Raw genomic sequence first — 25,975 nt, forward strand, 5'->3', positions numbered from 1 at the left:
TGGTCCATCGGTTCGATGGTTGGTCTTTCCATCGATGCTCTAGTTAGTCTTTCCATCGATCCAGACTTAGTCTTTTCTGCCTTGATGTCTTCATCGATCTTCTGGTTCTTCATCACTTATTGTTTTTCATTACTTTTTACATTTTGCATTATGGGGTTTAACATCATTAGTGTTGACATTCAATTATGATTGATCAAAGGGTGGAAATATCTTTTTACCTTTCTCACCATAATTTCCCTTCGCATTGGAACCCAACCCTATATATATATATACACTACCATGGTTTTTTATAGAAGAATGAGGCGTTCGCCTTGAGGCGCAGTGATAAAAAATCGTTCCTGAGGCGCTGCCTCACAAGCCCTGGACAAGGCGTGCACCTTACTTTTCTAGGGCAGTGAGGAGGCATATCTCTATCTTGTTCTCCAACAACTTTTTCTCAAGTAAAAAATGTACGACGAATATTTCTCTCTCACAAACCTCTTAATATTCCTCAAGTCAACAAAGTACACCTATAGGTCCAAAGTCAAAAAGGGCGTGTAGGTAGAAGGCCCACGGGTCGTGAACTTCTTTTCCCGATCTCTTCGTTAGTTGGGGGAAGAATCCGCGAGATGATGGGGTCGGTCCATGGATTTTCCTTTGGATTCGGTTGGATGGTAATAACAAAATCTCTATCTCCCCCGCTCTCAAGAGACCTCTGGACTCTCTCTGTTTAACACGTATATCTTTATATATATTATATACATTACTTATATTGTATATAAGTTAAACTATATAAAAAATATATTATACTATATCTTTTTTTGATAAAATACTATATAATATTTAACTTATGTCTATATATATATGCATATTACAGGGAAAAATTCAGAAAAACCCAAGGAACTATCTCATTTTAAATGATCAAGTCCTTGAACTATTTTTTTGAATGAAAAACCATTAAACTTTCTCATTTTGAAAGAGCAAGTCCCCTAACTATTTTTTTAAGGAAAAAACCATTAAAGTTCCTTCATTTTGAATGATTAAGTGCCTAAACATTTTTTTTAATAAAATAAACCATCAACTTCTAAAAATTGGTAACTTTCATTTTAACCCAATAAAAACTAGCTGTAACCAACTAGAAAGGTCTTAAAAGTAAAACTAATTGTAACCCCCTAAAAATAGATAAAAAAAGATGGAGATTAATGGCAGGGGCCAACATTGTGAAGGTGTGAAAGCAGATATGAAGAACGGACAATGATGGAACGATAGGGAGTGGTGAGGGGGAGTGATATTGTTGTTTGCGAGGGGTTTGAAGGGCGTAGGGTTTGGAAACGGTAAAACTGATTTATGTTTCTCCTTTTAAGACCTTTCTAGTTGGTTATAGATAGTTTTTTATTAAAAGGATGTAGGTAATCAATTTTTAAATGTTTGATGGCTTATTTACGTACAAAAAAATGTTCAGGGTCTTAAATCATTCAAAATAAGAAAATTTCATGAATTTTTCATTGAAGAAAATAGTTTTGGGGACTTAATCATTCAAAATGAGAAAGTTTAATGGTTTTTTCATTCAAAAAAAGAAATAGTTCAGGGACATGATCATTCAAAATGGGATAGTTCGTTGGGTTTTTATGAACTTCTCCCAATAATATATACTATATTACAATATATTTCAACTCCTGGAATACCTTGTTTCTTTGCAACTATTTTATGTTGCAATTCCTTATATTCTGCTTTTACTTTCAAAAGTCCGTGTACAGTTAGTATGTGGGAGTGGATTCATGTTATATTTAGGTATTGCATATTTTCTGTGTATAATGTAGTGGAATGCATATATATGTGCATAATATATTTTGTGTATGATGTTATGTTTGTGTATAATGTTATGTTTGTGTATAATGTTATGTTTGTGTAGTATAATATATTTTGTGTATAATGTTATGTGTATATTTTATGTATAATATATTTTGTGTATAATGTTATGTTTGTGTAGTATATATTTTGGTATGTATATATATATATATATATATATATATTTGTGTAGTATATATAGAGGACGTTTCATTTGCAAACCATCTAATTTTAACAAACTATACAAACCATAAACAATGCTTATATTAGAAAACAATAGAGATATTTATGGACAATTATCATGATTCATTATTATGATTGAGATATATATGGAAGATGATAAGGTTCATTCATTATGATCATGACTTTAGATTAGGAAACAAAATGAAATCAAATATTTATTAGACTAGATGGACGGTTAAGATTGGTTTGTATGGTTTGTAAATGAAACATCCCCTATATATATTCGTGTGGTATACATATATTTTCGCTTCAGGCTTACACCTCGGACCGCCTCAAGGCTTACGCCTTGCCTCGTCGAGAGAAAACACCTCAAGGCTTGATTCCGCCTTTTAAAACCTTGTATACTACACACACCTATACACACACATTATACACAATATACATAGACCACTGTGCACTCCACTGCCGCATTATACACAGAAACATATATATATATATATTATACACAAAATATATATAATATACCTGAATATAATATGCATTCTACTTCCAGGAGTTAATATATATATATATATATATATATAGATATATAGACTTGGGATCACGTGAGACCAGCCTGTTTTCGTGAGACCCGTGAGACCAACTTTTTACACTTGAAACTTCAACAGCAAAATGCTGTGAAGGTAACGTTCACAGTGTTTTTGCTATGAAGGTTCGACTTTTTTAAACCTTCACAGTGTTTTTGCTGTGAAGTTTCAAGTGTAAAAATGTGGTCTCATGGGTCTCACGAAAACAGCCTGGTCTCACGTGAACCCAACCCTATATATATATATATATATATATATATATATAGGGAGGTTCAACGAGAATGCTAACTATTTAAGAAAACAAGAAAAAGGTCGTTAATGTACAAAATCACACGTGATTTTACATTAAATAGAAGCGGGCGACTTTTGAGGCCACTTAAGTCGCAGGCAAAGTCGCCCGGATCATGTATGATTTGTTACGTGAATCATATATGATTTTGTACATTAACGATCTTTTTCTTGTTTTACTAAATAGTTAGCGTTCTCGTTTGAACCTACCCCTATATATTTATATTTATAATGTAAAATATAATATATACTATATTGTATAATATATTCCTCCAAAAAAAGATATAGTATAATATATCTATTATATGGTTTAACACACACACGTATATATAATATAAGTACTATATATAGGTGTCTAAGTCAAATAGAAAGGGGTTGAGGTCTTTTGAGAGAGTGGGGAGGCACTGTACTTTGTTGAATTGAGGAATATTAAGAGGTCTGTGAGAGAGATAAAGATACTTGCCGTACTTTTTTTACTTCAGAAAATGTTTTGTTTGGTTGGGAACATGTTTTGTTTGGTTGGGAACATGTTTTGTTTGTTTGGGAACATGTTTTGTTTGTGCCAAAGTAGGCATCTTAGTTAACTAGAACATGGAGACACGACTATTGATGTGGAAAATTAAATGCCTTGCGTTTGTTACGTATACCGGGCATGACAGAACTATTGAAGTGTTTGGTAAGATTATGACATGACATATTGAGTTTTCTTTATGTGTTTGGTAAGACTAGTGCAGGATGGGAAAAATGTTAAAAATAGCCGGATTATCTCTAGAGTGATACGATCGAGAGGTACAAAAGTAACAAACGTCAACTGATGTATATAATTGTGAAGCTAGTACACCAAATACAAATATTTAGAAAGAAAGGTCAACTTAAAGGGGAAGAATTTAAAACCAGCAGAAGGTTCCTGAACGGAATCTCATACTCCACCTTTCAATGTCAATTCCGAAGTTTGAGACAAAGGAATAAAAAAGACTTTCTCAATGGCCTCCTCGGTAATTGCAGATTCTTATTCAAACGAGTTGAAGCTAACAACATGTCGATTACACACCAGGGGTTGGTAAGCGTGGTTATAGTAGTCAGAATTGTGCCAGCCATGCAATTAGGATGAGCTAGGGAGAATCTATACTATGCTGTGAAGAAGATCAAACTTCTGAAATTCTTCAGTTTCGATCCTCGTGGTTGGATTGCTAAAGTAGAGTTGTATTTTAAGATTCATGGAATACCGACTAATATGTTGATCCTGACAGATCAACATGTCTGGAGCTGCTCACTTTGGTTTGCAATGGTAAAGGAAATACATGGAGAATTGACGTGGGAGCAATTAAATCAAGAACTCTTACAGAGATTTAGTGGATTGAAGATCTAGGACCTATATGAACAACTATCTACAATTAAACCGACATATTCAATCTGTGGTTACATAGATGATTGCGGTATCTGCTATACCTTGTTCCTTGATTGATTGATTTACAACCGTAGTCAAACAATGGGCATGTCTATATCGCCCTCAAACTCGATTAGATGCCATGTATTTGGCAAAACATGTGGAGGAGATGTTGCATCTATCGGAGAACTCGGTCTTGACAATGAGGTATTGATATTAGCGACATTATTTGTTTTCTGATAAAAATCTATCTGGGCTCTCGTTCACTCGTGTGGGCCAAAAAGGAATTAGAGCCCATAATCCTAATGTTGGCATGAACATCGACAGTCAACATGAGTGGAACCATCTCGAACGTCGTCTAACTCGATAGTAGGTGGTCCTATACACAACGAATAAACGCAAAACTCATCCTCTCGAAATCGGGGTTCTCGTACGTTGAGACAGACATTGTGGGAGGATTACTTCAAATAGGAGTCGTGTTTTAAATGTGGTCAATAACTCGGACCATGGTATAAATGGTGAGAGGCATATTTTAGAGTTATCCTTTTTGCCCGACAATGAAAAATCAGAGTTCAAGGAAAAGCTTTGTTCGATTGATGTGATTACATGTGATGAGGTGTTGAACGAACAGAAGATAGAAATAAGTGAGTGCTCTGTTATTGAGTTTATGAGTGCAAAGGATATTTCCAAATCGAGACTGCAAACGGTCAAATTCGATGGTTTGCTATGACTTACGAGAATTCCTATTGTTGTATTGGTGGATAGTGGTGTCACCCATAATTTCGCTCATGGTCGATTAGCTGATGTGTTGGATCTTCGGTTCCTCATTAGTTAGTTTGCAAATTAAATTGTGCGAAGGACGACACTTGGAAGTACCAATTACCTTGGGAACGTTTGGTTGTTATTCGAGATGGGAAGTTTGGATATGGTGTTGAGAATCAAATGGTTACAGACCTTTGGGAGATGACATTCATAACTGGGAATGTTAGTCCATGAGGTTTTGGCATCAAATTCCTTGGTTCTACTTTGAACTTTCCCAACATCAATCACAATAATTACAACAATTGTTTGTGGATTTTGCTCCTGTTTTCAGTGAACTAACAAGGTTACCTCTTGTCCGTGGTAAGGATCATGTTATAAATCTGTTACCGAGCCAGGTCTAGTGTGTGTACGACCTTATCGTTATCCTCATGCGCAGGTTTAAGAGCTGCAGTCTCTGGGGGTTATATGTTCGAGTAATAGTGTTTATTCTAGTCTAGTGATTTTTGTACAAATGAAAGATCGAACCTAGAGAATGTGTGTCGATTATGGAGCTTTAAACAAAGCTACCCTTCCTACTAAGTATTTGATTCCCGTTTTGGAGGAATTAATCAACGAATTGTCTGGTACACGTTTTCTCACTAAATTGGATGTCAAATTGGGTTATGATCATATTAGAATGATGCCAGAAATTGTGGAAAAAGTGGCTTTTCAAACACATGATGACCATTACGAATACCTCATGATGCCATTCGGACTCGCTAACAGTCGTGCAACGTTTCAACCAATTATGAACGATATATTTCGTCCATATTTAAGTAAGTGCGTGGTCGACTTTTTTCAACAATATTTTGGTGTATTGTCCAACGTGCAAGGAGCACCTTCGCGACCTTTCTTCGACATTACACATTTTGATGGCTAACCAGCTTGTGGCGAATCAAAAGAAATGCTTATTCGGTCAATTGGTGGAATATCTAGGCCATATTTTAAATGGGAAGGGAGTCTCGATGGTTCCTAAAAAAGTACTAGGTTGGCCAACTCCAAAGCAAGTTAAAGGAGTTTGTGGTTTTGTTGGCCTGACCGGTTATTACCGTTAGTTTGTTTGAAATTACGAATTTGTTGCTAAACCGTTGACCGAATTGCCAAGAAAAAGATGATTTCCATTGGAACAAGTCAACAAGACAATCTTTCGATCTCCCTCACACTACCATCACGTCGGCCCCGTGTTGGCTTTACCGAATTTTTCAATCTCATTTGTAGTGGAATGCGATGCTTCAGGATGAGGATTCGAGGCAGTCTTAATGCAACAACAACATACTATCGCTCTTTTCAGTAAGGCGTTGGGTGATTGAAACCTCACGGAATCTGTCTATGAGCGGGAAATTATGGCGTTGGCTCTCGCCGTTCAACATTGGTGGAGTTATCTGTTGGGAACTACCTTTGTAGTGTACACAGATCATAAGAGTCTCAAACATCTCTTACTTCAATGTATCACTACTCCGTGGCCAAACTTCTCGGGTATCATTTTGAAATTTGTTACAAGGCGGGTCGAGAAAATAAAACTGCTGATACTCTTTCAAGATGTAATGATGACAGAGAATTGAATTCAATGATGTACCAACAGTTTGGGTAAGGTGCTCAAATATTAGAGGAAGCTAAGTCCAATCCAAATATTCGGCAACTCATTCACAAGTGCTACAGCCCAGACTTCCTTATTCTGTACACAACGACTTCCTATATCGCAAAAATCGATTGGTCATCTCACAAAATTCGAAATGGATTTCAGTATTGAGTTTCACACATCTTTTACTAGGGGTACATTCATATTATTAATGAACATATCATCGAATTGCTCAAATCTCCATTGGCTGGGCATAGGTTATGCTATGCAATATTTTTTGTAGTCGTGTGGTGTATGTTAGCGCTGCAAGTCGAGTTCGTTGACTCCCGCATGTTTATTACAACCCTCGGACATTCTGAAAGCTATTTGGGAGCATTTATCTATGGATTTGATTCTCGGGTTGCCTAAATCCAAGGGGTTTGATGGTTACTCGTGGTGGACCTACTATCCGAGTATAGTAATTTCTTTCTCCTCAAACACCTGTACACGGCCCGAAATATCACAGATGTCTTTGTTTAGGAGATTATCCGACTTCACGGTATTCTTAATCTATTGTCAGATATCGTGACCCCCTCTTTATGAGTCACTTTTGGCAAGAAATGTATCGTCTTCAAGGTATTCATCTGCATATGAGTTCTTATCACCTGAAATCGGATGGAGAAATGGAAGTAATAAATCGTTGTCTGGAAGCTTATTTGCGCTATTTTGCTATTGATCAACCACGTTCTGGGTTTATGTGGGTTCCATGGACAGAATTTGGGTATAATTCCACATTTCATGGGTTGACCGATATTTCTCGCTTTGAGGTTGTGTATGGGCAGGAGTTAAAAAGATGGGGTTGAGGCCTTAAAAGCAATTGAAATTACACTTACTACATGCATATCTCTGATGAAGGCCCATGCAGATAAAAAAAAGGCATAGTGTGGTTTTCGAAGTCGGCGAACAAGTATATGTCAAGTTACGTCCTTATTGGCAAGTATCTATGGCGCAATGCATTAATCAAAAGTTAGCAACTTGGTATTTCGGTTAATTCCAAATCATAGAGAAGGTTAGTCCGGTAGCATACGCCTACAATTGGCTCCATCGTCCAAAGTGTAGTGTATCTTGTTTTTCACATTTCGTTGTTGAAGAAATCTGACTAGGGATCACTATCAAGCCATCTTTATCGGCCAAATTCAATTTTAGATGTAACGAATCAGTTGTTTCTAGAAGCCATCCGAGCGACTCGCTTTTATGACCGTCAAGGGGATATTTTTCTTCAATGGCTCAATCAGTGGAGAGGATGCTTTAAGAGGAAACATGGGAGGATGCAATGATCATGCAAAGTCAATTCCCTGATGATGCTCGTCTTGAGGACGAGACTGATTTTGATGGAGGGCCAAGTGATGCAGTATCAACCAAGCTAGTCTATTAAGCCCAACTATTTCTAAGCTTACCATTTGGAAAGTCTATGTTAGACGGCCTAAGACCCATTAGGGAATTAGTTAATACTTTGGTTGTAAAATAAGGAGGGTATGCTTGTGTGAGGGGCATATAGAAAATAACCATTCAGTTGACTCTTAGCACCTGCTTTGAGGGAATTCTTCCCTAGGATCCTTTTATGGATTTTGAGTCTCTGTATCGTGTTCTTCATTTTCCCAAATGTGGACCATTAGTAATTTTCTAGTAATCCAATCTTATAAAGTAATCCTTTGATTATGTAACAGAATCTCTATCAAGTTTTCATATATTCATCAACCAACCTTAAAGGGGAGGAGCCTCTACTATATATAGGAGAGAGGATAGTAACTCTAGCAAAAATTAAAGCAAAAGAAGCTAAGAAGGGGATTTGTCCAGAAGTACATAAATTGGCAGCCAATTATAAAAGAGGACAACTGCAGTTTTTTGGACCACTATTTGTTTGAGCACCTTTTTTGAAAGTTGGTTTTGTCTCCCTTTCCTGAAAGTAGTATTCCAAAACGTAGTAAGCTTCGCGCATAAGGAATCATACTTAATAATTGTTAGGTGGTGTGTAAGGAAATCCCAAATGTTGATGGTTCAAGTACGGATGACCAACTCTAACAATCAACTCTGACCACCAACTCTTATTACCATCTCTGATGACCAACTCTGGCGACCAACTTTGACGGATCCAAAATGCTGACGGCTCATTGAAAGTAAGGTAAGGGAAGCTTGGCCCTAGGCCAAATGTTGCAGTAAGGAACCAGTGTTGACCTTTATCTTATCAAATAACCCTTTCAAAGTGGGAAATGGATAGGAGGATGACAGATGCCAAGGGATCACAATTGAATTGTAATAGGAAATCAAAATTACAGGAAAAATTAGCATGCGTTTCGAGAGCCATGTCCTCTCCACAATGAGAGATCTTACAAAGAAAATGATGTCCCCATCCATCCTTCACTCCCTTATTTTATACCGACTTCTAACCGACTCAAGTCATAATGGAGTCTCTTACCTTTCATCCTATAGAGTAAGCATACATTTTGTCACCCCTTATCTCTCCCTTTCTTTCTAGAATACACCTTGACTATTGGTGGCTTATCAACACTTTCCTTGCTATGAGTCACCTTGTCTATAAGGTGTAACGAAAGGAATTGTTGGCAAATGACTTTGTAAGCTACCTTGTGTCCTCCGTTCTGGTTCCACATCATTATTTTGTCGAAAACGAACCCCTTTCAACTTTTCTGTTTTGGTGTTCAACTCCCGATCGGTGCCTGAGGTCGTTGGTAGTGGGACCGAGTCAACGTGATCCCCTACAATCACTTTCAATTGAGAAACATGGAACACCGGATGAACAACACTCTCCTGTGGTAGTTGTAGCAATATGAGACCTGCCGACCCGTTCAATTACCACAAAGGTTCCATAATATCGGGGTGCCAACTTCACAAAACTGATTCCCGCCATAGTCGATTGCCTATAAGGTCGCATTTTTAAGTACACTTTAGTCCCGACTTCAAACTCAATGTCTTGACGGTGTTGGTCTGTCGAGTCCGCGATTTCTTATGGGCACAGGCATCCGAGGTAATTCAGTCGAATTGATCGGGTCATGTAGGAACAAGGTTCAAGTCTACCGGTCTGTTAGGATGCCTATCCTAATTCTCGAGAATATGAAAAGAAAATAGAAAGATCAGAAAAAAACAAGCGGCTCATAACAGTTGTCGCTGTAAATCCTTTATCATCTTGACACAATCCAGTAAGAGCTGATCCACGACTGTATTGGTCGGCTCCCCTGCTGGAAAAGGCACGATATGGGGTGGTTCTCGTCCATACAACAGCTGAAACGGAGTTGACTTAGCAGCTGAATGAAAAAGACGTATTGTACGAGTTCAACGATAGCCAAGTTGCCCATTTGTTTGGTTGTGCTACGGCGAAACAAGGGAGGTGTGTTTCAACATCCCTATTGTAATCAGGGATTATATTGTTGCTTTTAACTTGTGTTTTACAAAGAAAGGATACAAGAATGTATATAGATAGAAAACCTAGACAAAAGAGAAGCCCTAAGGTCCCATGGGCTTAATGGGCCTAAGTAAATATATACCGTATTTACATTCTAACACTCCCCCTCAAGCTGGAGCATAGATGTTAATCATGCTCAGCTTGTTACAAATAAAGATATTCGCGAACCAGGTAATGCTTTGGTGAAGACATCAGCAAGTTGTCTTCCTGTTCGAACAAAGGGAGTTGAGATGATTCCATCTTGTAGCTTTTCACGAGTGAAATGGCAGTCAACCTCGATGTGTTTTGTTCTTTCATGAAACACGCGATTGTTCGTAATGTGGATAGCCGCCTCATTATCACAATATAGGTTAATTGGTTTAAATTGAGCAAACCCAATTTCACCTGGCAGATTACGCAACCATATTAGCTCACAAGTGCTTTGGGCCATAACCCTGTATTCAGATTCAACACTTGACCGGGAAACCACATTCTGTTTCTTGCTTTTCCACGAAACTAGATTCCCTCCAACCAATACACAATAGCCTGTCGTAGACCGCCTAGTAGTAGGATCTCCATTATAGTTGGCATCTGTGAACCCTTCTATGACATGATGATCGTGATTTTGATAAAGGATACCAAAGATCAGGAGCACCTTTTGGGTACTTCAGTATCTGCCTAACAGCGTCCCAATGTGGAGTTCTCGGAGATGACATAAACTGACTTACTACACTCACTAGAAAAGCGATGTCAGAATGTGTAATCATCAGGTAGTTTAGCTTTCCCACGATTCTTCAGTACTTTTCTGGATCCTCAAATAGATCTCAATCATCCGCTTTCAATTTCATATTTGGAATCATTGGGGCCTCACAAGGTTTTGTTTCAATCATACCAGAATCATTCAATTTGTCCAAATAATATTTCCGTTGAGGCAAACATATCCCTTTCCGAGTACGAGATACTTCAATTCTTAAGAAGTATTTTAAAGGACCTAGGTCCTTTGTTTGAAACCGAGACGCAAAGAAATCTTTTAGCTTCTTGATCCTAGTCTCATCACTCCCAATAATCACAATGTCATCAACGGATGCCACTAGTAGAATACATCCAAAAGATGACGAAGTAAGGAACACAAAATGATCATAAGAGCTCCTCCATAAGCCGAATTCAGTCACTACGACATTAAACCGTCAAAACTTTTCACAAGGGGATTGCTTTAAACCATACAATGATCTACGCAGTTTATAGACTGTCCCAGACTCCCCCTGAGCAATAAAAACCCACGTGGTTGCTCTATATGGACTTCCTCATGTAGATCACCATGCAAGAAGGCATTTTTCACATCCAGTTTGTGTAGTACCCAGTCATTTAATGAACCAAATAGGCGGATGAAGGGTACCTTAGCTAGGAGAAAATGTCTCGTGGTATTCGACCCTTAAGTCTGAGCATATCCTTTGGCTACTAATCGGGCTTTTAGACGAGCCACGGATTCATCTGGATTAACTTTCACAGTGAATACCCATTTACACCAATTGCCTTTTTGCCAACAAGTGACTCTACAAAATCCCATGTATCATTATGATCGAGAGCATTCATCTCATCAATCATAGCATCCCGCCATCTAGGATGGGCCAAAGCTTCACCAATCGTTTTAGGAACAGATAAAGAATCAAATGTAGAGATCAAAGAACGATAACTTGAAGAAAGTTTATCATAGGAAACAACAGAAGAAATAGGGTAAGTTCATGAGCGCTTACCTTTCCGAAGAGCAATGGGAACATCAAGATCAGAACCTGTGTGTATCGGAAGGTGGTGGATCACTCGAAGCAAGAGGATCATCATTAGGCGGATCTGCAGACGATGATGAAGATGGTGTTGGGTCGGGATCTGATGTAGGTCGTTGCTGCCTATTATATACATGATCTATCAATGGTTTAGTAGGCCCTTGGGTCTGTGTCGAGTCGGATGGGGTAGTAGACTCGGGAACAGGTAGGGATGGCAATGGGGCGGGGTTTGCAATCCCCGGCCTCGGCCCCGGTTTATATCCACAATCCCCGGCCCCGGCCCCGGCCCCAGCCCCCGGCGGGTACGGGCATTTACTTTTCGGCCCCAGTCAAATTTCGGTCAACCCCCGGTCAACACTGTATTCACCGTATTCAACACTCAAATTAGAACTCACATCACTGTATTCACTATATTCAACACTTAAATTAGAACTCACATCACTGTATTCACTATATTCAACACTAAAAAAGAAAAGACTGACCTCGAAGGCTCGAAGAAGACGACCGGTGGCTGTGGCTCACTGTTGCAAATCGATGAAGAAGAGAAGACGACCTGTGGCTCACTGCTGCAAATCGATGAAGAAGAGAAGACGACTGGGTTTGAGTGTTACTGTTTGAGAGTTTGAGTGTTGGCTGTGTTGCTGTGTTGGTCGATTACTCCTCGATTGAGTCGTGGGTTGTGACGAGGAGTAGAACGAGCCGGCCGACGAGAGTGTTGGGTCTTGTGGACCTGTGGTGTGTGCGGTGAGCCGACGAGGGTTGTGACTTGTGAGTTGTGAACCGACGTTCGGGACTGCTGTGTGATTGAGATTTGAGAAGAGATGAATCGTGACTTCGTGAGAGTGTGCGTGAGTGCTGTGCGTGACTATGTGTATCAGTATAATCAAAAGCCCAACTGCCCACGCCCCAAAGCCAAAGCCCAAATATGAAATAAGTCAAATAGTCAATATTGAATACACCGGGTACGGGGCGGGTCGGGGGATACAATACCCGGCCCCGGCCCCAACCCCGGTTTGCCTCTACCGGGGATCCCCGGCCCCGGTACCCGTTTTAGCGGGGATTCCCCGTCCCCGTCCGGGTCGGGTGAACCGGGTTCCCCACCGGGTCGGGTCAAATCACCATCCCTAGGAACAGGTATGGTATACACCAACAAGTCATCATTATCTCTTAGGTTGCAAGGAGTGGACATAGGAAAGAAGGGTATATTCTCATGTAATGTAACGTCTCGTGTACAATGTATCGATTAAGCATGGGGGAAAACACTTATACCCTTTTTGAAGTCGAGAGTAACCAAGAAAGACACATTTTAGAGACTTTGGATCCAACTTAGTTATGTGAGGTTGGGTATCGCGAACAAAACAAGAACTACCAAAGATCTTTGGGTCGACTGGAAACAATGATTTTGTAGGAAACAAAACTGAGAAAAGACTTTTACCATCCAAGACAACGAAAGGCATTTGATTGATAAGAAAACATGTGGTAGCAACCGCATCAGCCCAGAAGACTTTAGGAACAATCATGTGAAATAATAGTGCCCGAGCCACCTCTAGGAAATGATGATTCTTTTGTTCCGCAACCCCATTTTGGGCTGGTGTGTCAATACACGTAGACTCATGAAGAATGCCATTTTGAATCATATATGACTGAAATGTTTGGGACAAATATTCTTTTGCATTATCACTACGAAGAGTTTGAATGGTGACTTTAAACTGGGTTTTTTTTTTTGATATAGAGGGGGCGGCCCCTTCAATCAAGAAAAAAGAAAGTAAATACAAATTTTTTTGGATTTTTTATACTTTTTTTATAAAAACAGGAAGCAAAACCAAGGACAAGATTTGGGAGGAAGCTAAACCGAAGCAACCACCAGAAAGGATCAAAGCTCAGAAAAGGGAGAGAAGAAGAAAGAAGNAAGAAACCAACCACTAGGGAAGATTCCAGACAAGCTTAGCACGGACAACATTATGGGAAGGCTTCATGGTAAAGGCCAATCAACCTGGACCGGACATCATCAGAGATTGTCTTGACCACCATGTCAGCAGATATTCTCTTATTCTTCAAGATGCGATTATTTCTTTCCTACCAGAGGTGGTAGACACTTCCAGCAAGCACTAAACGCCAAATGATAGACCAGATGGTCTTACCTCTGGTGTCTTGCTGGAATATACTGATAATATCAACCCAATTATCCGGGATAACAGGGAGGTTCAACTTGGGGTTAAGGCCATTCCAAACCTGATTAGGAAATGGACACTCAAAGAATAGATGCTGATAAGAATCAGGCCCGTTAAGACAGAAAGCACAAGACAGGTTAGAATAGGCCTCCATGAACCGAAGCTTATCATGCGTCTCCAGACGCTGTTGAGGGCAACCCAAAGAACAAAAGCATGTTTGGGGATGTTTTGAGAGAACCAGGCCATGTGATGCCACCCAACATCCGGTTCACTGGGGCAAATGGAGAGCCAGACCTCATGGACAGAGAAAGAAGTGAGACGGCCATCCCTTTTTCTCTAGAGGAGTTTATTAGGGACAGAAGGGGAGAGGACAGGAGGGGAGGAAACACGAAAAAGGGGATTGGGACTGTTCCGCTGGTGGGGGCAAGTCTAGTTTCCCTGACAGATAATGTCCTTAACGCATGCATTGAGGGAAAGCTTAGTGCTGAGGATATTACGGGGAGAGATATGCCGACAGAGGGGGCACAGCAGGTGCCAGTTATCAAACCAGGTAGACGTGGAAGCGCCATCACCAATCTGGGACACAATGAAGTCTCGTATCTTATCCCGCATGCCCAGAATCTTTCTCCAACCCTATTCCCTTGCTCAATTCCTTTCCGCCTTTGTCATCTTTTTGCCATATCGGTCTTCGGACCATTGCCCTACGGTGATCTAAAGCACCTGAATCAATGACCCATTTGGATGCAGAAGATAATAGGCATGTACTAGAGTTACCTGTCTCAGCAAATGTAGTAGTCGGAATAGTGGAATTCTCAGTCCCTAAAAATTGAGCATATTTTTCTGTGGGTATAGTAATAGTACTATTTGAGGGCAGAGGCAACGTGCTCTGATGAACTCCTCGGATGTCTAGCCAAAAGCTTCTTACATGTGCGCTTGGTGTGACCCTAACTCATGGTAGTAGTAACACTCAACATTATCAGAATCTGGAATAGTAGCTCGTGAGTCAGTTGCTCGGTCACTGTGGCCACCTCTAGAGCCACCACGATGACCCCTACGAAATCCTTCTTGGTAGCCACCACGAAATCCCCCTCGACCAAGCCTAGCATTGTTGTGATCAGAAGTTTGAGAAGCCTGAAGATTCTCATTCCTAAGAACACGGGCAAATGTTTCTTGAAGAGAAGGAATAGTAGATTCATTCAAGAACTGAGATCTGATAGTCAAATTTTAGTTGCAAACCAGTCAAGAAACTGATAACAGCCACTTGTTCCCTCCGAGTATACATGGCTTTGATATCAGCACTTAATGGAAGAAGAGAGTTAAGCTTCTCATACACTTTCTTGAACTCCATGGCATACGTAGTGAGTAATCGGTCCTGTTGTTCTCCCCGATGAAAGGACTTACAAACACTAGAGATTTGAGAGATGTTACTTTATCCAGAATACAAAACAACAAGATAATCCATAAGTTCCTTCACATATTCACAGTGACTAACCAGAGACGAAACAGAAGGCTCAATAGTATTGATAATTTGCAAGTACGAACGAGCATCACTTTGGAACCATGAATCAAAACCGTTTCCTTTAGGAGGATCCGATGTGAGATGAGAAGCCATTTCCATGCTCCGGAGATAGGTACAAATAGTTTTGCTCCACTCAAAGTAGTTGGAGCCATTAAGCTTGTTGTCGGTGAGCTCAACATATACCGGAAGCATCTCGGGTACACATAAACTACTGTTACTGTCAGATGTTTTGTCTTCTCCAGCCATCTTCCAATAAACACTAACCAGAAGAGAGAACGTAGGACTTAGGACGAAGGGTAGCAAACCAGAAAGCGAACGACTCACAGGTGCCAAAAAAACTGACGAACAAAACACTTCCATTCCTAGGAAACTGAAAATGAAGCGTTTAAAAACAAAAAACAGCAGCTGAAAGCTTGCTGTCGACCAAAATAATCAAGTAAAACAACCCCGAATCACAGCAGCACCAAACAACCGAGGAAGCAGCACCCTAACGCAAACAGATATGAAGTCGTGAGGAAGAAAAACACGCCCATATCTGGATTAAAAGAGACGGCAGCAACCAGATCCAGACAACGACAAATCATAAACCAAAATGCCTAGGATCAAGAACCCTTGCTGCACAAGAAACCCTAAAAAACCAAACCCTACTAGCCGTATCTTTGAAATACGACCAGATCTGAGAGTTAGCAAACAGCAGCCACGAGGAAAAGATCATAACAGGGATAAACCAAAGCCCACAAACAACCAACAAAACCGGTCCCACACAAGGAAGAAACCGAAACTAGAAGAACAAGAACCCTAATCGAAGATTAAAAATTTCGATCCGTGAAACTAGTGATTGTTACGAAACCGAGCTCTGATACCATGTAATCAGGGATTATATTATTGCTTTTAACTTGTGTTTTACAAAGAAAGGATACAAGGATATATATAGACAGAAAACCTAGACAAAAGAGAAACCCTAGGGCCTATGGGATTAATGGGCCTAAGTAAATATATACCGTATTTACATTCTAACACCTATTAACCACTGTCATCTGCCCATCACTTCGTGGGTGATAAGTCGTACTATAGTTCCGTCTAGGGTCTTGCAAACGCCACAATTCTTCCCGGGAATTGCTGAGGACGACCTTGCCCCAATCTGCTACGATGGATTTTGGAAAGTCATATAGTCTTATCACTTATTTTATAAACACTCGAGCGGGACGATTTGAGTTGTGAACGGATGTTTCAACTCGATAAAATGGTTGTACTTTGTTAAATGATTGACAACTACCAACAAAGCATTGTACCCTTCCAATGTTGGGAGGCCTTCTACAAAGTCCATAGGTAAGTCGTACCACACCTATTGAGGAATGGCTAAGGCTTGTAATAGACCAGTTGGTGTCAATGTAGAGTACATTTTTTCATATAGGTTTGGAGTCCGCTTCTCATCTCTTCCCACCAAATTTTGTCTTCATTCTACGATTTTTTTAAGAATCCCGATTGACCCAATATACTTCTTGACTGTAGCTCTCGCAACATTTGTGGTATCATGGACGACTTTGGATGAAGGATAATCCTTCTTTTATGCAAAAGCAATTTGTCTCGTAGCTGTAGACCCGACAGAACCATTCCCCGAGCTAATTGCTCCTTTATGGTCTTCCATTTCGGTTCTTGGTTGAGTTTTGAGCTAACCATTTCGAGATTGAGCTTTTATACAGTAACTAAGCCCTGGCTTGATGATTGACTTGTGAAAACATGTTTATGGCCACATTTTCTTTTCTAGGTTTAAATTGGATCGAGAAGTCGAACCCGATTAGCTTCATCAACCAACGTTGGTATTCCGGTACCACTTCCCATTCTAATAAATACTCCAAGCTTCGTTCATCTGTCTTTACCGCAATTTTTTTGCCTATGAAGTAATGTTTCCACTTTCAGATGGCAAGCACTATAGCCATTAATTCTCGTTCATAGACGGAATGCAACCATATCCGATCCGGTAACACGTGACTAAAAAATGCCAATGGTCTCTAGTGCTGCTTCAACAGTGCACCCATACCCATGTCTGAAGCATCCGTCTCAATGACGAACTCTTGCTGAAAAATTAGGGAGCGCTAAGACCGATAACTTAGTCATTGCTCCTTTCAGTTGCTGAAAGGCAACCTCATCTTCAGGGAAACATTCAAATCCTTCTTTCTTTATGAGTTGTGTTAGGGACCTTGCCATATTGCCATGCCCTTTTACAAACATCGGTAATACCCTGTTAACCCCAAAAAATCCCTGTAACTCTTTCTGATTTTGTGGTGATGGTGACTCTACCATAGGTTGAATCTTATCAAACTTGGGCCCTACCCATTGCTTGATATGATATGCCCCTAATACTTGACTCTAGGTTGTCTTAAAACGCATTTTTATCTTTTAACAACCAGATGAACGTTTGTAGTGCAGTAGTAAAGTGTTGGCGGTGCTCTTTGTCACGACTGCAAATTCGATCGAAATATGTCATTCATGATGGCTTGGAAGGTTGCTTGTAGGTTTGAAACGCCCTTTTTTGATATTCTTCTCTTTCATCCTGATCTGTTGGTATCCAGACTTGAGGTCCAACTTCGAAAAAATGCGAGCCCGTGCAACTCGTTGATTAATTCATCGACTAAAGGGTTAGGAAACTTGTTGGCCACTGTGACTCGATTAAGGGCTCAATAATCCATCAAAACCTCCAACTCCTATCTGTCTTTGCCACTAACAAGACCTGACTCGCGTACGGGCTATCTCTAGGTTGGATTACTTGAGCATCCAACATTTCTCTAACATACCCTTTTATCTTATATTCCTGCTCATATAAGTATTGATATGGTCGAACACATACTGGGGCTTTATTCGGTTGTAGTAGTATAGTGTGTGTAGTGGTTTGAAAGATGTCAATGGAAGTTTTTACGACCTCCTCCCAATGGTCTACCACTTCAACCCCCACTTTTTGGTTATCTTTTTGTATGTTGTACAAGTCAAGTAACATCAATTCTTCTCCCCACTCCAACATTTTATCAATGATCGTAAAGCTATTGCCGACTTGTTCAGCTCTGTTCCCCTTGTACAGTTTTTTGTTCACCCAAAATTCTATTCTATGCGATTTCCAATTGACTTTCATCTCGCCAAGTGTCTTTAGCCACTACATTCCAACGATCACATTGGTACTCCCCAATTCATGGGGAAAGAAATCGGTTTGTACTTTAATTTTTGGTAGGAACAGCTCCACGTTCTTGCATACACCATTTCCTAATACAACCTGTGCCGATCCCACCTTCACACCGAAATTACTCGTGTCGTTTTGGCAAGTTGTAGTTGTTCCAATTTCTCCCTTGAAATTAATGTGGGACGGCCACAGTCGATCAATATGATCACCTCCATGCTCTCATGGTTTTAGGAGACGTTAATCCGCCCGTTAGATTCAGTGACAATTTGGTTACTTGTAGCGCGGGGTTAACCTCGATTTCGTCGTCTTCGGGCACAATCCCAATCTCTTCTTCCTCCGTGGGATCATCCTGTAGCAACAAGATAATAAGGTCCTTTACCTTAAATTTGTGACCAACCTTGTACTTTTCATCACAAGAAACAGAGGTCTTGGGCATGTGTATTCAGAAGTTCCTCCTCCATCAATCATCTAGCAGTTTCCAATGTTTTTATTCGATTGGTCGATACCATACCAGGTCCCTTATTAGTTGTAAACGCATAGATATTAGGAGCCGTTACTTGAGATTCTAATCGATGGATTGTACCCCTTCTCAGTGACTTGTACCCTCTAGATAGTTAGATATTTTTGTCCTCCACAAGATGGGTTGTGTCCATAAGACATAATTCAACTTGGATTTGTGGTTTTAAGTTATTGATGAAATTCCCCAACAAAACATTTACCGTGAGGTCTCTAAATGAGGATGATAGGATTTCGAAGGAGTGACGATACTCTCTTATAGTTCCTTCCTTCCTGATAGCGTGCTAATAATTCTTCCCAAGACATTCCCCATAACGTGGATCGAAATTGACCAATCAAGAAAACCTTCAATTTGGCCCATAGTGCAATCGAACAACGACTATCAGTCCATTGAAACCAAGCGAGGGAATCCGCTTCCATACAAATCCTTCTTGTTGCCACCTTCTCGGCCTCTTTGAATCGTTGGAGTGCAAAAATCTCTCAGCCCTAAAAATTGACCCATTAGGGTTGTTTCCGTTGAACGTCGTTAATTCAATCCTCCTAAGCCTCCAATCAGTAGCGTACACTCCATTGGCCGAGTTTATCAGACCACGACTTCCCATCGATTGAGACAAATTGATGCGGAGAACCACGATCCCTTTGACATTTCCCTTTCAATCCACTGCCAATTCATGATGAATCACCATCTATTGTATTAGGCATGTTAGGCGACTTTCCTTGTCGCCTCCAGGATTCCAGTTTCTCCATCACCATCTAGATTTCTTGATCAAGCCCTTTCATTCTATTGGCGTTTACCAAATCATTTGGGTGTTGTTCTTCACTGATTGGAGACCAAAGTTGTCCCGTTCATGTTTCCCTTCCATCGCCTAAATGGTTTCTTCCAAGATCGATGCTCTCCTTGAATTTTGGGTGCCATTGGCTACCTGAATTTTAGGCTCTAATACCAAATGCTAAATGCCAAGGGATTGTGATTGAGTTGTAATAGGAAATCACGATTACGTGCAAAAATTAGCGTGGATTTCGAGAGCCAGGTCCTCTCTCATAGAAAAAATGACGTCCCCATCCATCTTTCATTCCCTTATACCGACTTCCAACCAACTCAAGTCAGAATGGAAAAAGACTCTTAAATATAATTGTTTGGTAATTGTTTACAGTCCCCAACAGAGCAAGCGAACGATATATTATTTGGATCTACAAATCTTAAATACTGTAAGAATTTTTTAGCCTTGATGGTTTGTAGATTTAAAATGAGCATGATGGGTGAGATAAGTTTCTTTTTAGGTTTACAAGGTAAACAACTATCCTCAGGTATTTTCATTTGTCCAACAAAATATATTTCTGATATCTTGAGGAAGTTTAATGTGGAAAACTGTTCATCAATTAAAACACCTATGACTCCTAGTTCAAAACTACATGTTGATCCATAAGGTAAAGTTGTAGACCAAAAGACCTACCGAGCCATGATTGGTTCTTTAATGTATTTAACCTCTTGTAGACCAGACATTATGTTTTCAACACATCTCTGTGCTAGATACCAGCGAGATACCAGAAAGGAGTCCCATCTCAGTGCTGTTAAACGAATCTTTCGCTGCCTTAAAGGGACAATTAATCTTGGACGTTGGTATCCAAAAGATACTGGTTTTGAACTGACTGCTTACTCAGATGCAGACCATGCAAGGTGTATGTTAGATAAGAAGAGTACTTCGGGTCACATACAGTTTTTAGGAGACAAACTGGTAAGTTGGGTGTCAAAGAAGCAGAGTTGTGTATCTACGTCTACAGCCGAAGCAGAATATGTAGCTGTTGCTAGCTGCTATTTTCAAGTTTTATGGATGCGCACTCAGCTAAGAGATTACGGTTTCTCACATCCAAAACTGCTTGAGTAGACACTTGCAACAGTTCCTTCCTCAAGTTCTTTCATGGTATAGTGTTCAACCAACACTACGATTTCACAATGGTGATCTAGAATGAGTTGGCGGAGTTAGTTCATGCTAAGAAGTTCACCCCCAAAGCTCAGAAGTTCAGTCCCTTTCAACGATTACTTCAACTGATTATACGAGCAATGATGCGGTCAAACAAAGCTATCCCCTCTAGCCTAGATCGACCATAAGGGCCAGACTATGAGATGCAATTCTTACTACCACATATCGAAGTTGAAGATCTTGATTCGATCATGAATATTCCTGATGAACTATTAGCCTATGCCAATTAGAGTTCTCATTGTGTTAGAATATAGGAGCGTTATATATCCTATAGTTCAGCCAGAACCGGCATAACTTTCCCCGGGATCACCCCATGTCTCAGCCGACCGTCGTGAGGGTTTAGCTGTAGATGAGAGAGTTTAGGTACAAGGGTACTTGCACAGGGTTGTGCGATGAGGGAAAATGTAAATGAGAGGGGTCTGGCGGGGGGACACTATGATCTGGCACAATCTCCTGATAACAGTACTTCTACTTCAACAAGTTCAGAAGATACTGAAACTGATTCGGGCGTTCATCCAGGAAATGATAATGATAATGATAATGATAATGATGATGATCAAGGTGATTAAGATGATCAAAATGTGGACGGGGCTGAATTATTAAACTTACAAGACATTCCAGCAACGAAATTGATTTCATCGAAGAACTTCCAACTTTTGAATTTGATGCTAAAATTGATAGAATGTTGGATGCAATAAGGATGGACGAGGGAGTTCAAGTAAAAAATTCTGAGACTATGAGTGATAGGGAATGAGAAAAAGATGGGGGGTGTGAGACAGGAACAGAAAAAGAAGTACAAAGTTCCCACATATATTGTTGACATTCATTCGTTGAATGTTAGCATTGAAGAAGACGTAGCCCGCCTAGCTATGAAAATGCACCCCTCTCCCAGCCACTCTAACACCTCCCAACAAGTGTTAGTTTTAGATACTCACGGGGATATAGCACATAATCTATCTGTTCCTCACTCGTAGGAACAAGATATTGAAACAAGTAGATTCCAACCCCACTCTACGACTTCTATTGTGTGCACATCGAATCTAGAGCCGATACACTTACTAGGTACACAGGAGTCCAGAGCATCTGTTGCTCCATCCACTGTTCCTAGTGAACTAGCCAGAACGACCGGAGTAGATTCATCTGACTTTTTACGAGGACAAGTTGGAAGTCCTACCATTGCTAATGATATTCCAACATTGAACTAGGCACAACAGTTTTCTCAACTGTTGTTACAATTGGCAATTTAAGTGATCTAGGTGTTACTTTACCAGACTTCGTGTCAAGGGAGTTTCTGAACGATGCCCTAAAGGCTGTTCAAGATTCATTAATAGAGATAAACGGGTTAAAGCATTTACCAGAACGGAAAGCAACCGGCAGAAAAACATAGTTGTGCTCCGTCGCCACCATCTGCACCTCAACCTCAAGCAGAACCTAACTAATCGGTGGATAACCTGAAGTTTATGTTGTATGCTAAAATGATCTCAGAACCGAACATGAACTCGGCGGACGCAGACTTAGTCGGGATGCTACGACAATCTTTAGAAGACTCTCAAACCGTTCGAGCCTTAGAGTTTTCTAATTTCCAAAGCGTTGTAGTCTCAAGATTGTCAAAGCTTGGTTCGACAATTGCTACATCTACCCTATCAATTAAGAATTTGCAAAATTCCATTGATCTTTTGTCCGAACGTGTTTCAAATTTGGAAAACACTTGCCAAGCACAGGCCACTACACTTAAACGAAGGCATGATGATTAGGACGATCCTGATCACCATAAGGGGGATGAAGAAACAAAGAGTGGTTGTTACCTCGAGGAGTCAAGGAGCGGAGTTGGTTGATCGTGAAGAATCTGATTAGCTGAATGAGCAAAATCCTAGTCAATCTGAGGAAAGGATTACAGGTTTGGAGACATAGTTGCTACAGATCCAGAGATCGAGTCGATGGTTGAAAAGCCGGAGATCTCCACAGTAGAAACAACGTTGCTATTGGGTCTGTCTGCAAACGTTGGTTTTAATGACGTATTCTCAAAAGAAATTGGTGGAGTTCAGGATTATGCTATTGAACCTGAAGATGGAGCTGGTGATTCAAATGATTTATTATTTGACTTTGAAGGTGATCTAAATGATGATGAGTCAAGCTTTCCATTTCAGTCTCAACCTAAAAGAAGAACCTGAACCAATATTTATAGATCCACCAAGCATTCCCTGTACATCTTCTGTTCCACAAAATACAAGTGTTCAACCTTGGAGGAAGTATGTGCCATTCACAGAAAAGCTCAAAACTCCAGGGTGGGAAAAATCAAGAATTAAAGAACCTTATCTGAAAGACCTGTATATAGACATCTTTATTCGTCATTGTAAAGCGCTAAGTTATGAGAAGTCTTGGGTGTTCACAAAGGAACCCGTGAATATCACAAGAATACAAGTACTTCGTTAAAGCAAAACGCCAACCTATTCACTTTGTACGAACGAAGCACTGGATTGTCGTGATAAAGAATGTGGAAGCCAGAAAGCTTGTAAAAGTGTGGTATCCAGTGTTCTACGTCACCGAACAAGGTAGTAAAGTTTGGTACTTCAGTAAAGTTGATTTTTATTCAAGCTTTCATATATCTTATATTTGTCACCCCTTATCTCTATCTTTCTTTCTAGAATCACCTTCTTTCTTTCTTTCTTTCTGATACCAAATGATAAGCATTTCCTAGTGTTGGTTCACCATTCAAGGATACACTCGTATCAGTGATTTCATAGGACTGATGATGGCAAATAAATTTGCATGCTTTTAAACCAAAAACGCCTAGTATATCTCACCTGACCCCTACCCTAACCCAGAGAGTCGGATGACAAATTTGCAAGCTTTTAATATGTGGAATTTCTGGTTTTTGATGTTTATCACCTCTTTTTGTGTTTAGTATGCTAGAAATGTCGTCTACTTGCTATTATCTTCAGTAACATGCCTCTCCTATTCACTTTCTGTTTTTCAAGATTGGTAGCTCAGATGCACTTTGTTTTCTTGCAGAGACGCAGTGGAGAACCACTCCGCGTTTACATGGATCTTGAGGCTGGCCGAAAAAGATCTGGTTTTGAAGACATTTTCATCAGTTATCATGCCAAAGACGATGTTCAGTCAACTTATGCTGGTGGTCTCTATCATAACAATCGTAATTATTATCTCTCTCCCTTCAAGAACAATGTAAGTACCATACCACTACCCTGTCATGAATAAAAATCACCCATCCTACTCATTATTACTTTATTCAAATAAAAAGTTGAATTAAATAAATGCATATCAAATAAAATAATGATGTGTTTTCACATGATTGGTGGTACAGGGAGGCGGTGATTTCCCTTCCCCGTGATGCCCTGTGCAGTGTATCTTTTTAAACTAACAATAACATACATAAATTTTATTTCAGGATACTCTTGTTTACTGGTCTTCCTCACGTTGTCTTCCTCAAAGAAATCAGCTTGCTAAGAGCATACTCGGCTTGCTGTCGCATCATTCTTTTGGTAAATGCTTGAACAATGTAGGTGGCCTCGATATGGCACTCTCTCTCTATCCTCAGTGTGCAAAAGATCCAAATGCATCTCCACATTGGTGGGATCATCTACACTGTGCCATGTCTCACTACAAGTTTGTTCTTGCAATTGAAAACACGTATACCGACAGCTACATAACTGAGAAGCTGTTTTATGCCTTGGATTCTGGGGCTGTTCCTATATATTTTGGAGCACCAAATGTGAGAGACTTTGTACCTCCGCATTCTATCATTGATGGTGCCAAATTTAAGTCGATGGAGGAACTGGCCACCTATGTTAAAGCACTTGCTGATGATCCAATAGCTTATGCAGAGTATCATGCTTGGAGAAGGTGTGGTCTACTGGGCAACTATGGGAATACACGTGCAGCCAGCCTAGACACACTGCCGTGTCGCCTCTGTGAGGCCGTTAGCCGAAGAGGAGGCAGAGATGCTCAAGCCTTTTGACAGATTCTTTCTGACGTTTTGACAGAATTTGAGGTATTCTTAAATTATCAAAACTATCAAAATACTTTTCTCCTAAATAACCCATTCGTCCTTCGCCCTGGGTGGGTAACATATTTCATATATGACCTGGTTTTGGTTCAAAGATTTGGTTTAGGAAGAAAATAGTAGGGATCTTGGGTTTGAGATAGTCAGTTGCTTGGCTGTTCACTTCATGAGATTAATCGAGGTGCGTGCAAGCTAGCATGGATACCCAATATCATTTTAGTGGAATTATATGGAGATGACATAGTGTGTTTGAATGTATCATAAATCTTGGTTTGCAGATTTATGTACATGAGTTATGTTGACAAATTGTGCATCCAAACAATGGATTTGGTAATTAGAACTCTAGTTTTGATTCAATTTGCTATGTACAAACTTATGCTTATATTGGGTTTTATGATTGTGTTGTAGATTAATACAAGTTTATGCTTAATATTGGGATTTTATATGATGTTGTAGATTAATACAAGCATCTGCATGGCCGAACTTGAGGATTCTTTGAGATGCATAAATGGTTCATCCAAAAAAATAAACCGTATGGGTTAAACAGTGTGGTTTTAGGATTAAATGGTTTGGTTATATGGGTTAATTTTTCCACCATTTTGGGTCAACCCTATAAGCCCTTTTTCTATTATGTTTTATGTTCTATATTTATAAACCATTTTTTGATGACATAGATCGCGTTTAGTTTATATTTTTTTGTATATTAGTCTTTTCTGCCGAAT

General features: G+C 40.0%; 1 protein-coding gene across 1 annotated transcript in view; it reads left to right on the forward strand.

Moving 5' to 3' along the window:
- LOC112503151 (alpha-(1,4)-fucosyltransferase) overlaps window positions 1-25,701 on the forward strand; it is a 32,540-nt gene extending 6,839 nt beyond the window's left edge. The window contains exons 2-3 of the mRNA XM_025107220.1: window positions 24,242-24,415; window positions 24,639-25,701. Coding sequence (XP_024962988.1) covers window positions 24,242-24,415; window positions 24,639-25,208 — 744 coding nt within the window. The 3' untranslated portion in view covers window positions 25,209-25,701. The remainder of the gene's footprint in view (window positions 1-24,241; window positions 24,416-24,638) is intronic.
- The last annotated feature ends 274 nt before the right edge of the window (window positions 25,702-25,975 follow it).

The sequence above is a fragment of the Cynara cardunculus genome, unplaced genomic scaffold (assembly GCF_001531365.2).
Source record: "Cynara cardunculus var. scolymus isolate 2C unplaced genomic scaffold, CcrdV1 Un_Scaffold_2610, whole genome shotgun sequence".
Lineage (NCBI taxonomy): Eukaryota > Viridiplantae > Streptophyta > Magnoliopsida > Asterales > Asteraceae > Cynara > Cynara cardunculus.